At 37.8% G+C, this 16,971-nt stretch overlaps 3 protein-coding genes across 7 annotated transcripts; 1 reads left to right on the top strand and 2 right to left on the bottom strand.

The window, feature by feature from the left end:
• Nucleotides 1–466: 466 nt before the first annotated feature.
• Nucleotides 467–2,136, bottom strand: LOC113321947. Of its 4 annotated transcripts, none has more exons than XM_026569927.1 (2): nt 1,977–2,136; nt 467–1,633 (listed from the first exon to the last, which is right to left on the bottom strand). In XM_026569927.1, exons 1-2 carry the CDS (start codon nt 2,102–2,104, stop codon nt 877–879), a joined length of 885 nt encoding a protein of 294 aa, XP_026425712.1. In that variant the 5' UTR covers nt 2,105–2,136; the 3' UTR covers nt 467–876. The 4 variants fall into 4 exon arrangements, with proteins under 4 accessions (XP_026425712.1, XP_026425713.1, XP_026425714.1 ...); XM_026569928.1 differs by having other exon boundaries at nt 467–1,637; nt 1,981–2,136; XM_026569929.1 differs by having other exon boundaries at nt 467–1,606; nt 1,993–2,134.
• Nucleotides 2,137–5,878: 3,742 nt separating this feature from the next.
• LOC113324376 lies at nt 5,879–6,700 on the bottom strand. Its single transcript, XM_026572698.1, has one exon. The coding sequence runs from the start codon at nt 6,698–6,700 to the stop codon at nt 5,879–5,881; it is 822 nt and encodes a 273-aa protein (XP_026428483.1).
• Nucleotides 6,701–6,720: 20 nt separating this feature from the next.
• LOC113321948 (protein cornichon homolog 1-like) lies at nt 6,721–11,526 on the top strand. Of its 2 annotated transcripts, none has more exons than XM_026569933.1 (4): nt 6,721–6,899; nt 8,726–8,907; nt 9,086–9,208; nt 11,147–11,526. In XM_026569933.1, the coding sequence occupies exons 1-4, from the start codon at nt 6,885–6,887 to the stop codon at nt 11,214–11,216; spliced, it is 390 nt and encodes a 129-aa protein (XP_026425718.1). In that variant the 5' UTR covers nt 6,721–6,884; the 3' UTR covers nt 11,217–11,526. The 2 variants fall into 2 exon arrangements, with proteins under 2 accessions (XP_026425718.1, XP_026425717.1); XM_026569932.1 differs by lacking the exon at nt 6,721–6,899 and adding an exon at nt 6,950–7,457.
• The last annotated feature ends 5,445 nt before the right edge of the window (nt 11,527–16,971 follow it).

Raw genomic sequence — 16,971 nt, 5'->3', positions numbered from 1 at the left:
GGTTACATGTCAGTTTTGTTAAAAGAAAAGAAAGTTTAAATCACCTGCCAATACCTAATCAAAAATTCTCATGAAATGATTTTGTTCAAAAGAAAAACAGTTGCATCGCGACCGGGCGAAACTTCGTCCAGCTACACCAAATCAAAAATTCTCATAAAATCGGTGCGTAACACGAATTACACATGCCAGTTTTGTTAAAGAGGGATGATCCACTCACACTATCTCACACTTTGGGCATCATTTTTCATAAGAAATCCTAAAAGGTAGCGTATTTAAAGCTAATATTTTGGGGACATGTTCCTCTTTTATAGCTCTACGTTCCTACTAAAAATGAGCATATTTCAAAACGTGCAACACCAATATCTGCTACTTTGAAAATTAGTCGTCGATCGATAAATTACAAGGTTTGGTATTTTAAAATTTACTCATTTTTGGTAGGTATGTAAAATTTTGCAAAACTAACATATCCCTAAAATATTAGCTTCTAATTAGTTATCACCTGGGATTTTTTAGGAAAAAAGACGCCCAAAATATATTTATTTATTTTTTTTTGAAAGAGGAAAGAAACAACAACAAAGAAAAAAAGAAGAAAAAGAATCCAACTGACAGAAGACTGCTCTCTCTCAATGGGGTGAGCAATACTTGAAGGAGGGGAAGAAAGCCATACATTCGATGAGTGGGTAGAAGCAGCTAGTGCTGCAAGATTATGTGTCACATTATTGGCATTCTTTTTGATGTACCTGAATTCCACAGATCTAAATTTCCTTAGGTCGTCTCTGATTCTGCTACTGGTGCTCTGGATTCTCCAACTTGTATTATAACGCTTGTATTTCAAGGCATTTATAACATTTAGTGATTCCCCTTCCAAGATGATGTCTATGAAACCTTTTCTAATCCCAGTTCCGCTGCCAAAAGAGCACTATACGCCTCTGCTTCAACCGCAGTGCAGTAGTCAATTGTCTTGTTTCGGCACCCCTGTATTTTAGCCTCTTTGTCTCTGGCAACTACTCCACAAGCAAACCCCCTTGGCCCTGCAGCTCCATCGAAGTTAATCTTGATTTTATCCCCTGCAGGTGGTTCCCAGTAATCCTTTTGAGCTTCCATCAAATCATTTTCTGTTGGTTGCGCTTTATTAATCTCCACTTCAAGCTTCATATTGTACCAATACAGAGCCTCTTGAATTACCTCTATGATATTAAATTTCTTCTTATTAAAGACAACACCATTCCTACCTTTCCATATTGTCCAGAAGACACACATTCCCATCTTTAGTTTTGCATAATCTCCCCCTTCTTCCATCCACTGAATAATGATGTCTTTCACTGACTGGTTTGGGCACTTCCCTATTCTGAGACTCAACGGTGAAGTAAAAAGGACTGCTTGTGTCAGCTGACAATATAAGAATAAATGCTCTATACATTCAACATTTCTGTCACACAACCTGCAATCATCATTTATTCCATGAATGTGCTTCTTAATATTTCTGGCTATATGGAGACCATTTTTAAGCATTCTCCAAACAAATAACTGGATTCTTGGAGGAATATTTCTCACACTCCAAAATTTCTTCCATGGAAAAACATTGTTGGTTGAAGTCGAGGGAGTTCTGTCATTCAAAGTTTTTAGAAAAGATTTAGACCTTGTTTGTTTGCAGCTGACTCGGCGTCTGAATCTGAGTCAACCCCTGACTCGGACCGAGTCAGCAGTCAGACTGTTTGTTTTCCATTTTGAGTCAGATCTGACTCGACCTCTGATTCAGACATAACCCCTGACTCGGACTCATTTGAGTCAGGTAACAAAATACCCCTGACTCATGAGACCAAACCACTGACTCACTTATTTCCGAGTCAGATGAGTCAGATCTGACTCAAAACAAACATATCGACTCAGATCCAGATGAGTCAGGTGATTTCACTCAGATCCAGATGATTCAGATCCGGACGACTCAGATGAGTCAGGAGTAAACAAACATGGTGTTAGTGGAGAAATCACCTTTTGGATGGTATGTCCATAGCAGTTTATCAGCCGTGTGCTCCTCTGACTCAGCAGGTATATGAATCTCCTTTATTTTGGTCACTTCAGTTGGGGTGAAGATCTGTTGCATCTGGAATTCGTCCCACCTGTGTTCTCCCTGAATAATAAGATCCTTCACCTTCTTTACATTATGATTCCCATTTTCCCTTTTCTCTGGCTTCTTTGTTGGAATGCTTGGTATCCAAGGATCGTCCCATATATCAATGTTTTCGCTATTCGCAATTATCCAATATCATCCCTCTCTCATTTCTTCCCTGACTTTCAACATTTCACTCCACGTAGCTGAGCAGCCATTGGGTTTGTTTACCTCCCAAAAACTTCCATTCTTCACATATTTTGCTTTCATAATCTGACCCCACAAGCAATCTTCATCCTCCAGATATTTCCAGATCAGCTTAGCAATCATCGCCATGTTCAGCTTCCGTAGAGACCTTATCCCCAAACCACCCTGCTCCTTTTCCATCACAAATGTACTCCAATTTGTAAAGTGCATCTTTCTCTTGTCCTTATCATGCCCCCACCATAAGTTTCTCATGATTCTTGTAAATTTTGCTAATACTTTTTTGGGGATGATTGAAGTAGCCATGTAGTAAGGTGGAATAAGCCCAAGCTCCGTCTTGATCAACATTGTTCTGCCCGCATGAGTCAAAAATATTCTCTTCCACCTGCTGTCTTGGAATCAAATTTATCCTCGAGACCATCATGAGAAGATATCATATGTGCAGGCTTGAGCAGTTGGTGTCCCAAGTACTTATCAGTATTCTCTATCATTTGTACACCCAACAAATTTGTTATTTCCATTCTTCTATCACTTTGTACACCTTTACTGAAAAAAACTGCCGATTTCTTCATATTAGCTGTCTGACCAGACCAAGCAACATACGTAAACAGGATCTTCATGAGAGTATCAACAGTCTTGTTGTTCAAAGTACCGAATAACAGCAGATCATCTGCAAACATAAGATGGGAAATAACTTGAGCACCTTTATATACTCTGTATCCATTGTATAAACTATTTCTTTATATTGTACGCATGAGCCAGGTTAGTCCTTGAGAACAAAGTATGAATAGGTATGGATATAGCGGACACCCTTGCCGCAGACCTCTTTCACTCACACAAAATCCCCCAGCTTTCCCATTTGCAACTATAGAAAACCTAGTTGTGGTTACACAATTCATAATCAGATCATAAGTGTGCCCTACAAAGCCAAAATTCTTAGGCAGTGACTCATAAACTCCAAATAATCTTATCATAAGCCTTGCTGATGTCTATCTTTAAGGCAAAAGCTCCTAGTACTGAGTTAGAGTTCGACATGGTGTGCATGATCTCTTTGGCAGTTACTATGTTATCTATGATTAATCTGCCAGGAATAAACGCAGATTGCGCTTTATCCACTAATCTATCAAGATGATCTCTTATTCTCTGGGCTAGAATTTTTGTGATCACTTTATACATGATATCTGTTAAAGCAAGAGGTCTGAATTGAGATGGGAGAGTAGGGTTTTTGACTTTTGGAATTAGCACTATATTGGTATGATTTAACCCCGGAGGGAGAGTTGCAGAAGAAAAGAATATTTGAATAGTTTTGGCTACCTCATCTCCTACCAGCTCCCAGCATTGTTTATAGAAAAGAGAAGGCATTCCGTCTGGTCCTGGAGCTTTTAGACTCTTCATTCTTTTGATAGTATTCCACACTTCCTCCTTCATAGGCACCATCGAGATGTTGTCGTCACTAGCATTATCAATCTTGGAAGTAGACTGGAATTGTATTGGGTGCTTCATTTCATCTGGATCTCTCTTGAAAAGACGAGTGAAGTGCTCAACTAAATACTGAACAATGTCATTTGCATCAGTCACCCACGAGTCATTAGGAAGCTTGAGAGCAGCTATCTGATTCTTCTTCTTCCTTTGTAGTACTGACATGTGAAAATATTTAGTATTCTTGTCTACATTGGGGATCCATTTAACCTTGCTCCTCTGCTCATAGTATCTTTGCTGCATAACATTCAGCCTTTCTATCTCTATACACAGCTCCTTCTATTCCTTCCTTGTATCTCTAATATGTGCTTCCATTTGAATCTTCAAGAGTTTTTCTTTTAGTTCTTCTCCAGCTCTTACTCCACTTGTTTAACTCCTCTCCCACCTCCAATATCTTCCTTGTAGTCTCATTTGGATTTGCCAGCCAAGGGTGTTCTATCCAATAATACTCAAATTTGTTAGCATGCTTTCTTTTCCTCTTGTCTGTTCTATAAGTATTTACCAGAATTGGAGCATGATCACTACTTATTCTAGGAAGATGTAGGACTCCATTTTCTTGAAACATAAAAAACCAATCTGGTGTACACATAGACCTATCCAATCTTTCAAATATAGGTTCATTAACTACAGCTCCATTCGACCAAGTAAAAGCAGGACCAACAAACCCCATATCTATAAGCCCTCTGTGCTTAATGAAGTTTCTGAATTCATAATTTGCATTGTTCATAATCTGACTCCCACTCCTTTTCTCACTAATGGAGCAAATGGCATTAAGATCTCCTACTAGACACCAAGGGTTTTGTAATTAGGCAGTATAGTGAGAAAAATCATACCAGAACTTGTTTCTTAAATGATGTTGTGGAGGTCCATACACACATAATGACTCCCAATCCTTCTCAATGATGTGATGAATTCGACAATGGATGACATTCTTATCTGCTCTCAACACTTCCAGATCAACAGAGTTCTTCCATAACACCAAATTACCACCACTTTTCCCAATTGCAGGAACAAATTTATAATGATCGAAATTAAGTGAATTAAACAATCTATCTGAGTTAGCCTCACCCATTAAAGTCTCTGTCAAGAAATCAATTTGAGGGTTGTAAGCCCTGAGAAATTCCTTTAGGTTTTGAACTGTCGAAGTGTTTCTAAATCCTTGACAGTTCCATGAGAATATTAATATTGACCTTGTGGCTGGTTTTGGGCAGCCACCACTCCCATTGTAGAGGGGTTTGTAGTATTGAGTTTCTTTGCTTGTTGATCGATTTCCATTGGACAAGCCATTCTTTTCAATCCTCTCAGAGATTCTTCATTGTTTCTACTTTCCTGTACATTTCTCAAGTTCCTTGCTTGTCTCTTCCACCCTTTTTCCTTCCTTTTCGAATTTTCCTTTGTTGATGTTGATGAAGAGATGAAATCATCATCCTCCGTGTCATTGGATGAGAAAATTTGGTTTGGTTGAAGAACAGGGTTAACTGAATTTGGGAAATTAGGGTTAGGCTTAGAAAGAGGGTTCTCTGATTTTTTGTTACGATTTTCTCTGGGATTGGATGTATCTTTTAATTTACCCATGGGTTTCTCAGTATCCACGTCTTTTGGACTACCCATATTCTGATTTGGACTTTCATACGTGGTATCCATATCATTTTTACGTGGCAATGACTCACTTCCTACAGCTGTATCAGCATAAAATATCTCTCTTCTTTCCGTTATAAACCCCGACAAACTCTGCTCCGTATTCTGCTTTTATGCCACACGTTTGTTGTCCTTACCAGGAGGTTTTCTTGGATCTGCTAACGTTCTGTTCTTCTCACCAACCTCTTCTGTTTTCTTTCTGCAAACAATACCATTTGTTACGCTCTCTCCTGCAAATTTTTCCTTTCCCTGGATCACGTTTGTCATTTGCAGAGTTGTCATATTTGGCCTATACCTAATTTCTTTCTCACCATTGGATCCGTTCATCCTCAGCGCCTTCAGATCCAGATTGAGCAGCCGCGTGTCATTCTACGCACCGTCCAGATTGATTTCCTTCATCAACGGTTCTTGAGACTCCACATTCATCTTCTTCACCCCTTCAATGCATCAATTTATTTCATCGTCAATAGTCTTGTAGAAAGCACGGATCTCTTCATTATATCTCGCATATGATCTATCATCCATTCTTAGCATGATATCTTCAGTACTTAGTGAAGTATCCTCTTCCAGTTTTTTGGATAGATGAAGACATTGCTTCATAATATGACCGAAGTAACCACAATGAAAGCATAATCTAGGCACCTTCTCATATCTGAAGGAGATTTTAATCTTCTTCTTGGACTTCAGAGTAATCTCCATATCCTTTGGAAGAGGCTTTGTTATATCTAGTCTTACTCTGACCTTAGCAAACTTACCCCATTTAGCAGCCATGGCTGGATCAATAGGTTCAGGAGTACCAAAGATACTGACAATACTAAACACTTTCGCAGCATTCAACATACTTAATGGTAACCCATAGATGTGTAAACTGAATACAACGTATTTAAAATCGTAATATTCTAACAAAAATTCTTCATTACCTCTTTCTATTAGCATCAAATATTCTTTCACAGACCAAGGAGTACCTTGTAAAAATGCTATCAAATCACACAAGAGGGAAAATCTGACATTGTAAATACCACTTCCTATATCCGTAATCGTAAATACTCGTGAGGGTCTCCAAGCTTTGGTTAGGATCTGATGCATTAGGTTGATATTATACTCTCTTCCTGAAACAAACTTGAATAAAATGTTTTTGTTGTGCAATGTGCTTCTTTCATTTGATTCCTCGTTATCTTCAAACACATATGTAAACGGTTCTTCGACGGAATTGTTTAGTGTATGAGCTGCTTCTAAATCTGCTCCTTTATCTTTTGATATAGAAGCCATTCTCAATCAGCTAAGCTCAAGAAAAGGGGGGACTGAAAAAGCAGTGGATGAACAGAGGGATAAAGGAACAAAAACTAGGGTAAAGCAACTAGAGATTTGGAAGAAATAAAAATTAAAGACTCTGGAACACAATGAATCAAGGAATTGAAAAGCAAAACAACACAATCACAATACCGTGACATAGATGAACACCCTAATGGTAAGATAAATCATCATGAAGATGAACAAATTCGCCAAAGTTGACCGATAAATTTTTTGTTCTTTAAACGTTTTTCTTAAAGACACGCCCAAATATGAGATAATGCAAAAATAGAAGTGTGGGCGGATCAGCCTTCTTGTTTACCCATGCCAGTTTTGTTAAAAGATGGTAACACTTATGAGAAGTTGATACGTACCGGGAACAAATTTAGTTGATTATTAATACAGTAAATAAATAAAACCTTACTCCCTTTCCTTTTTCGATCTTAGCTTCCTTCACTTTCGAATAAACCCAGTGCTGTTGCGAACACTTCTGTTACTTTTCCTTTTTAAAGCCCTAATAAGGTTGATCGATCTGTCACTAGATAAGTAGAATCCGAAGCTGTTTATTTCATTTCGTCGATCAATTTCAAAGGTTATCTTCGAGTTCCTAGGGCTTGAATGGTGATGAGTTCTGTATTCTGAGCGGTTAAATTTGTTTATCATGTCTTGGGATTTGATTTTATGGCTCGTCTCTTTTGCTTTCTCCATTTCCCTAATTGCCGTTAACCTTTATCAGGTACGTTTTTCTTTCTCTTGAAAACTCTTTTAGAAACCTAAAATATAATGATAGTTCACTAATATATGTTTCTCTGTTTGAGAAATCATCCCTTGATTGTAAATTTTTTTTTTAGTTATCCTATTCTTCGAGTACTGAGTAGTGTTCCTATTTCGAGACTATCTCTACTTGTTCGTATTTATTTTAGGAAGGGAACTCAGGTGTTTAGTTGTTGTCTCTTTAGAAGCATGCTTGTTAGTTGGACCGAAGATGATATCGATTTGCAAGTTGAAGTGTTGAGTTTTGTGAATGATACACTCAAGTTTTGACTACAAAATTAGGGTATGAATCCTTCAAAAAAACATGGTGGACCAGGTTACATGAAAATTGCAGGTTGATTGACTGTGAAAATTGCTAACTGATAGTAACTGATCGGAAACTTTTATCCACATCGTAGAAATGGGAACACCTGATTTTATCCTTGAGGAATATTGAGTTAAACTTGTTCCATTTTGTGGTTTAGAATGGGAATGCACCTTGTTTTAGAATGTGGCATGCAATACTACCCTCTCCTTGAGCTATAATGTTTGTTCAAACATAATCCGGGAGATGGAAGCTGGAATGGTGATAGAGCTTTGGGTGCAAGTGAGACCTCCCAGTTAAACCTGATCCAAGTTAATATGCGTTCATAATTGAGGACAGCAAAACCAGAGTTGGTAGTGGAAGCAGAGGGTAGCTTTATGATGCTCATGGATTTGTTGGTCAACAGCAGGCTCATTTATTTTGGTGTGCCTAAAAATATCAGCTTATGCCTGAACCTAAAGTTTAGAGAGCCAAGTCCAATCTAGAGTCACGTTTAGTTCTTCGAGCCGTGGTTGTGCTCGTTAACTTCTCCACTAGGTAGTATTTTAATAGTTTTCTGAGGTGACGGAGGTGCATCATCTTCACATTTTTCTTCACGTTTCGTGCATATAACCAATTCTACATATAATAGATGGCCATTCTAGTCTCTTTTGACTAATTAATTTTTTTTGTAACTTAGTTGTGGCTCAGTATTCTAGTTCATCACATGAATTCAGACTTCGGATGCTACACTTGATGCATGGAGTTGTGTAGGAGAACATATTTTCTGATTGGCTTGATTCAGCTTGATAATACCCACATTGCCAATTTTGATCTGAATTTCTTTTCATTGAATAGATAAGTCTCGAGTTTGCTTTCTTATCAACTATCTTTTGTTGACATTTATATGCTCGTGTTTTTCTTAAAATTGTGATATGCTGCTGCAGCTGATTTGCTTGTCGGAGTTGGAGTTTGATTACATCAACCCGTATGATTCATCATCTCGTATTAATGGCATGGTCATCAAAGAGTTTGTGGCTCAAGGGGTGTTGTGTGCTCTTTACCTCCTGACGTGGCACTGGTTCATGTTCCTGATATCGGCACCAGTTACTTACTATCATCTGAAGTTGTATGTCTTTTCTAGTTAACAGTCTATGATGAGGATTGCTTGTGATTATTGTTTGCTTATATAGTTATGTATTTTCCTTGATATAACATATTATGCCTCTGTGACATGCTGCAGTTCATTATTTCTTACTCCAACATTATTGTTTGTACTTAGTGAAAGGTTCTGCTAATTTTGTCAGGTATATGGAAAGAAGACATCTCATCGACGTAACAGAGATCTTTAGGTTGCTTAATGGAGAAAAGAAATACCGATACGTCAAGCTTGGATTTTATTTGTCCCTCTTCTGCATCGTCATCTTTAGGTCAGTAGACTCATACGCCTGCTTATGTAACTGGATGGTTTTTGATTATGACTCCATCAATATAATATTGTGTTGCCATCTATTTCATGATACTTATGTTATTATGTTTCTTAGGAACTAGTTTACATGTGCCATTGAATTAGTTGGTTCTCCATCTTTTAAACTTTGAATTGTAGCTTGGCTGTTATGCTAAATGCTAGGATATACCTTTTCAAATTGAGAACAAATTTCAACTTTGCAAAAATAGGTTCTTAGAGCGTCCACAGTGGGAGAGTAAACCCAAATATTTGGTCTTTTGAACAGACGTAGTGGAACGTACTATCGATCAAATTTTGATCGACGACTAAAACCCAGAGTATATTTGGTCTGGGACCAAGACTAAACCCAAATATAGTCGAGCGTTGGTATACTTCACGCCCCACCACCAGGCGGACATATAGTGCACGTCCCACATCAGGCGGACGTATATTCCACGCCCCACATCAGGCGTTGGTATAGTCTACGCTCCACATGGGGCGTACGCAAAGTCTACGCCCCATTTTTTTTTTTTTATTATTTTGTATGGGGCGGGCATTATACCCCCCATTCTTTGTTTTCAAAACCATTTTAGTGGGGCGGGCTTTATACCTCCGCCCCACTTCTTTCATTTTTTTTTTTAGGATCTACCCAATCAGGCGTTGGTATAGTGTACGCCCCACACCAGGCGAACGTATAATGTACGTCTGACCAAATTTAGTCTTTCCACCGTAGCGTCACACACCATACTAAACCCAAAATTTGATCTTTTTTTCTCTCTTTGGTCTTTGGTTATACTCGGTTATACTCGCACCACTGCAGTTGCTCTTACTGGTGGTTACTTCTATTTGGATCAGAAAGAAAACTGAAAAAAATCAAATTATTCCACTAAGGCTGAAAAGGAGTTAAGGTTTCATTGATGCCCTTGTTTCTCATGTGAAGTTCCACCACATACACTGTCTGTGGACGCCCTAGTTTCTCATGTGCAATCTACCTACAGTATTCATTGATCCCGTTATTTCTCATGATTTTTTGCTTTACATTGTCGCTATATGAAGATCTTCCCTCCCTCGAATATAATTTATGCTGCCATCTTATTTTCATGAAGCGCTTAGTTCACAGCTGCTTGTGGCAAATGATAGTATGTTTCTTAGGAACCAGTTTACCTGTGCCATCGAATTAGTTGAATCCTCATCTTTTATACTTAAAATTGTTGCTGGCGTGTATGTTATGCTGATTGTCTGCATGCTTTTTCAAATTGAAAAGATGCCTAGGTTCAAATATGGCTCCATACTGGTGGTTAATTTTCTGGAATTTCTATGTGGATAAGAAGTTGTACAAAAACGGAAAAAGTTGAATGACATTAGGGCTGACAATGAGTTATGGCCTCGTTGATGCGCTTGTTCCTCATGTTAAAATCCACCAAATGATGAAACTTCAGGATGAGATGTAGAACACACAGGATAGGACACCAGCTCGAGAAGAGTGGAGCAAGCTTAAAAGAGGTCTTTAATTTCCTGCCTTATTAAATCCTAAGAACACCCAAATTGCCAGATACATGTCTTGTACATATTGCTTGGAGTTTACAAAACCCACATAGCGGATAATAATCTCTGAAACGTCGAACCTAAACTGCTTGGACTAATCGCACTAACCACCAATTAACCGACAGTTGAAATAAAACAATGCTAACTAATAATAACATACTTAAGTAATAAATAACTGACAAATCACTGGACCACAACACAACAGTATGAGCTTAAGGAAGATAAGGTGCCAATATGTTTTGTGTAGAACAATAAGTTAAAACTGATGTACTAATCAAAATTATCAACCTTTGGTATTAGTTCGACAGTAGCTTTTAATCTTTAGTTATCCATAAACTGTATAAAATTCTCTGTTTTAATTATTGATTTGTGGCAGGCTTGTGAGGGCTGCTGTTCTCTCAGTTCTGACTGAAGATGATGATTTGCGTGATTCTGGAATTTTTTGAAGTCTCCGACAGGAAACTCATGCTAGAACATTTTAGCTGCTTTTTGCTTTAGTTTTCTTCTTCCAATTCCAAGCGTTGTAGATTACTTTTAAGAATTGTGTTTTCTGAGTGTTAGCTGGGTGAGGGAGTTCCGCATGCAGCTTGTGTTTTTTTGTCGAAGATGTAAATGATTTTTTCCTTTGCTGCAGTGGACGAATTTTATTTTGCTTCTTTCTTTCCTTCTTAGCATGTGACATCTCTTGGATCTATTTCAGTAGTAGGTTAACTGGATCTGGGATATTCAACATCATAATGACCAAATTTTTGCTAATATTGGGAGAAAGTATTTTGCACATGTGTAATATTATTTAGAGAAGGCATGCAGTTAGGTTTTCCTTTTAATTAGATTTAGAGTCTGAAGTCTGCCCAAAATGGCAAGGATTCTAGAAGTTGGAACTTGGAAACAATCTTCTGCATTTTAGTTAGGAAAATGGCAGTTTAATTAGGTGCACACTCCTCTAAAGAATGCACAGTTAACATGTTATAAAGAATGTATATTAATCATGTTCATTTCCAATATTACTGTGCACGAAATTGGATTCCCCTGCTCAGCTATCATGGGTTTGTAGACTTGCAAAGATGCATAGCCAGAGTGACTGATATGTGAACCAAAAGGGTCCTCTCAGTTTGTGAGCTGAACAAATCAAGGATCTGTTGCAACTAACGACAAACTGTTTAGTGACACGTTTAGTCTTGCATTTGAATTACTAAATATATCGTGTATTCAATCCTTGCAACAACCCATGTTAGGTACGTTGTCTATCAATAAAACGATAAGATGCGTATGTCTGATGTTAGGACCCTTGAATATCTTTGAAATATTAGTATGCGGCGTGTAGAGATTCCAAGGTTGGATTTCATCATTTTTCATTATTCGATCAATGATCGTAATCTTCTTTCTCCTGAACTCCAGCCAAATTAGGGTTGTTTGTTAATATATGTCCATGGGCACGGCCTTAGAGGATGCAAAATCCCCATGAATCAGCACAATATCGGGCTAATAATTAGAGCGTCAACCTAAATTAGGTGACTACCACAAATGCAAAATTTTACAAGGCTGCCTGTTACTACCAGTTGATCCATGATAGAAGAACGATAATGCCGCAGGCACGTATTAATTTTTGAAATGTTTGGATACAATGAACAAAGGATTCCGGTGAGGCGAAGGACACATATGTTTTCTTTTAGGCGCATCATTAGACCAGTACCTGCACCAGGATGATACTAGATCCAAATATCACATCCCATCATAATTAAGTTTGCCATTGATTCTGAGACAGTTCAGTGACATGAACTGATACATCAATTTTCGGTGACTTATTAATACAATTTTAGCTTGTTGAGTGATTTGTGGCCGTAGGATCTGAGGTATTTCTTTCATCTTTTGTTTTTATCTTGTAAGGGGGTTGTATTGTAGTCTAGTGAGCTCCACTAATAAATTGAATGAATGGACCGATATAAATGTATGCGTCCAAAGAGACAGGCAACGACTGATTCTGATAGGATCTTGCAATCTCAGATGATAATTAACGAGGATCCACATTATTTATTTTAGGACCCTATTTTTCGGTCGTACAAGATCACGACACACGAGGCTACTGTGCTTTACCTGTATCATAAGAATATTTCCAACGGATAATGCACGCAAGCCTGTCCGAGTTTCCGTATCCAATTTTCATTTTTTACTACCATAACATCCGGGAAATATTTTTGGAGACATTTTTTGGTAATTTTTGAGAAAGATTTAGAGGTGAAGGTGTAAATTTTAAGTTGAAAATGAGTAGTATTTATAGGAAATTAGAAGAGAGTCGCTGGATGAGCTGCTGGCGAGTAGAGATAACTGCGTGAATTATATGGTGCAGCCAGCGGATTTACTAAAACCACACTGATTAAGTGAGGTTGTTGGCGGCTGTTAATGATTCGCGCGGTCTGAGAAGAAACGCGTGGTTGTTCAAGAACTACAGTGGCCAACCATTAAATTTACCCGTTTACCAAGTCATTTTTCTCTTTTGTCAAGTTCACAGCGGGATCAAAATGAACAATTTCTTGATTTATTGTGTCTGTAAGGGGAAAATTTTGCTCTACCGCTATTAGTTCATTAGCCAACCATGTGGCATGTTATGATGTAAGCAAAACGTGGATTTTTAACCACAATTTTTTTTTTTTGACTCAAAAGACAACGTATTAAAAAGCAGCTATTCCACCAAGATGGTAAAGAACTGTGAAGTACAGAGTGCGTTCACTTATACGGAGGCATAGAAAGGAACCTGAACTTGTTACAAAAAACAAGCAAAAACCAACAAAAAACCTGTAAGAAAAACTACACAGGATCAAGAACTCCCTCTCAATTTTCAATCACGTGACTAAGAGAATATCCCTCAAACAATTTTGTTCCTACACACCGGTTATAAATTTGTAGCTTAACCTTCTTAATGATTTGGTGTGGATCATTGTACTTTCCACTGAAATGCCTTCCATTTTTCTCCAATAAATTATCCACCATATTGCAAATTAACCACAATTATCTTTTCTTTTTTTTTAGAAAAGGGAAGGATATATTGAAAGGAAAAAAAATAAATACAATATGTACATAGGATTAAGGTAATCCTAGAAAGCCATCGAAAACTAAAAAGAAAAGAGCTATTACAGTGAAGCGATGGTTTCCCATTGAAATAAAACTTTCCCTACAGAGTAATCCTTGAAGATTTCTTTTGGAGAACTCCATAAACAAATATTCTGTTTTACGAGCAACTGAATATCTTCCTTAGATTTCGCCCTTCCACCATTAACCCTTCTATTTCTCTCATTCCATATTTCCCAGAAAATGGCATATGGGGTTAGCTGCCAAATTGTAGATTTTCTTTTACTAATCTTGAATAACTTCCAGCTATTCAGCAGAGCCAAGAAAATTTCTGGCATAGTCCATTGCACCTTCAACGTAGACAAGAAATAATCCCAAATTGCTTTTGTCCAGCTGCAGTGAATAAAGAGATGTTCCAAATCCTCATCTACCTCATTACAAAGCACACAAGTCGTTGACTGTATATCCATTTCTCTACTCCTTAACATGCACCTTGTTGGTAAAGACCTGTGAAGAGAAGCCCATGTCATAAACATCACCTTTGGTGGAATAAGATTGTTCTCCAAAAGTCTTGAGAAATCAGGAGCATCTGTATCATCCATAATCTTCTCATAAACGATCTTAGTTGAGAATCTTCCAATCAATATATCTGCAGCTTCATTATCAATTGTCGTATTCCTCAAATCATATCTTAACTCCAGAAAGTCTATTCTTTCAGCTGGATCGAGAGCCCTTGTGAAGTGTAAGACCATGTTTTCACCAAGAACGTCCGCTACCATCACATTCTTTTGCGTGCTCAGTTTAAAAATCCTTGGATATTTGTCTTTTAACGCCATCTTCTCTAACCACCAATCTTGCCAAAACCTAACACTTCTACCATCACCAATCTGAAAATGCATTACTTCCATGAAGTCCTGTTTAGCTCTTGAAATTTTTTTCCATAAACTTTTACCAATCGCTTCATTCTTCTGAATAGGAACTAAACAACTATTCAAAGTTCCAGATTTTTCTTCCATTAATTTCCTCCACCAAGCCTCATTCTCGTTAGCATAACGCCAATGCCATTTGGAGAGCAAAGATCTGTTCACATGTCTCAAACTTCGTACTCCGGGTCCTCCTTGTTTCTTAAGCCTGCACACTTTCTTCCATCCCACCCAACTCATTTTCTTATTGTCTTCATCCTCCTCCAAAGGAACTTTCTCATAATAGTGTTCATCTTCTTTTCTACCGAAGCTGGGAGTTCCATTAGGGACATAAAATAAATAGGTAAACTCCTCAAACTACTTTTTATCAAAGTAATCCTCCCTGACTTGTTTAAGAAAATCCTTTTCCACAGTTCTAATTGTTTCCTCATTCTGTCCAAAACAGTGTCCCAAACAGCTAGATTTTTATTGTTGGCTCCAATAGGCAAACCCAAATAAGTTACTGGGAGTGACTCAATTTTACATCCCAATTCATCTGCCAGCTCTTCAACTGAGCCATCTGCCCCCACACTGATAAGAGAACTCTTCTCAAGGTTTAGTTTTAAACCCGTGAGAATTTGAAACACCATTAATATCACATGTAATCTTCTCATTTCCTCCCCTGAAGCATTCATTAAAATTATTGTGTCGTCAGCAAACTGAAGATGCGACACAGTAGTTCCCTCCTCTGTCATCTGAAAGCCACTTAACCTATCATTAGCAATAACCTCATTTAGTAAGATAGATAATACCTCCACCACTAGAAGGAAAAGGAATGGTGACAATGGATCGCCTTGTCGAATCCCTTTAGAAGGTTTTATTCTATCTGTTGCAATACCATTCATCAACACAGAGAATTGTGCTTCTATTACACACCATTTAATCCATCCTATCCATTTCTCCCTGAAACCATTTTTATGTAGAATAGTAAATAATGAATTCCATTTCACGTTATTGAACGTTTTTTCCATGTCCAACTTGCACAAAACTCCCGATTTCGTCTGCTTAATTCTACTATTTATGCACTCGTTTGCTATTAAAACCCCATCGAGAATCTGTTTGCCTTTAACAAAGGCCCCCTGTGCATTAGATATAAGTCCAGGCATCACAATCTTCAACCTTTCTGCCAACAGTTTAGATATTATCTTGTAGAAGCTGCTTATTAAGCTCAAAGGCCTGAAGTCTTTAGGTGTAGCCGTATCTTCTTTTTTTGGTATCAGCCTGGTGAATGCCATGTTTAATCTCCAATCAGCTTTACCATGAGTATGAAAATAGTTAATAGCTAGCATTAAATCTCCCTTCACAATATCCAAACAACACTTATACAATTCTAGCGTGAAACCATCTGGTCCCGACTCCTTATTGGTTCCACAATTTTTGATAGATGTACGTACCTCCTCCTCATCAAACTCCCTTTAAAGCCACGTGCTTTGGTGGTTGTCAATTCTCTTAAAGTTAAAATCGGAGAAATATTGTCCGAAGAAGTGAAGAGATTTGTGTAAAACTGCTTAATCTCATATTTTATCACGTCTTGATTGAATACATCTGCTCCACTACCACCAGCTTAGAGATAATGCTTCTTTTCCTTTTAGAGTTAGTTATTCTATTGAAGTACTTTGTGTTCTTATCACCATCCTGAAACCCTTTCACCCTGGCTCGCTGAATACTCATCCTAGCCCTTGTAATCTTCAGTTCATTAAGACTTAGTAAGTCTTTTGTTCTTTCCTCCAACTGACTTTCTGAAACAGAAGCATTCTCTTCTAATAAATTGAGTCTTTTAATGTTGTTGGTTAGATCATCCTCCCTTTTCCTCACATCTCCAAAAGTTATCTTACTCCAAGCTTTGAGAAAGAACTTAAGATTCTGCAACTTTCTAAAGAAAATATAACTTGGAGTACCTGTGTAGTGCATAGTCCTCCACCAAATATCCACATTTTTATAAAACTATTGATGTTTTAACCAATGGTGTTCTATTTTGAAATAAGACCGAAGCCTGATATCCGGCGTCAAATCCAACATTAATGGATTGTGATCCGATATGGTCCTTACCAGAGCCGTCTGTAATGCATCTTTGAACTGAGAATCAAATTGCGAACATAACAAAACCCTGTCCAGTATGCACAACAATGGCTCATCATATTTATTACTCCACGTATATGCACCCTCATTCAGT

This window comes from Papaver somniferum, chromosome 11 (genome assembly GCF_003573695.1).
Source record: "Papaver somniferum cultivar HN1 chromosome 11, ASM357369v1, whole genome shotgun sequence".
Classification (NCBI taxonomy): Eukaryota; Viridiplantae; Streptophyta; class Magnoliopsida; order Ranunculales; family Papaveraceae; genus Papaver; species Papaver somniferum.
This window is presented reverse-complemented; position numbering and strand designations above follow the sequence as displayed.

Bases quoted from the DNA above. Each gene is read 5' to 3' on its own strand.
- LOC113321948 (XM_026569932.1), top strand. From the start codon at position 7,383: ATGTCTTGGGATTTGATTTTATGGCTCGTCTCTTTTGCTTTCTCCATT. The intron at 8,908-9,085 runs GTATGTCTTTTC...TAATTTTGTCAG, and splicing joins ACTTACTATCATCTGAAGTT to GTATATGGAAAGAAGACATC. The intron at 9,209-11,146 runs GTCAGTAGACTC...GATTTGTGGCAG, and splicing joins TTCTGCATCGTCATCTTTAG to GCTTGTGAGGGCTGCTGTTC.
- LOC113321947 (XM_026569927.1), bottom strand. From the start codon at position 2,104: ATGCAACAGATCTTCACCCCAACTGAAGTGACCAAAATAAAGGAGATT. The intron at 1,634-1,976 runs CACCATGTTTGT...AACAAGGTCTAA, and splicing joins AAAGGTGATTTCTCCACTAA to ATCTTTTCTAAAAACTTTGA.
- LOC113324376 (XM_026572698.1), bottom strand. From the start codon at position 6,700: ATGGCTTCTATATCAAAAGATAAAGGAGCAGATTTAGAAGCAGCTCAT.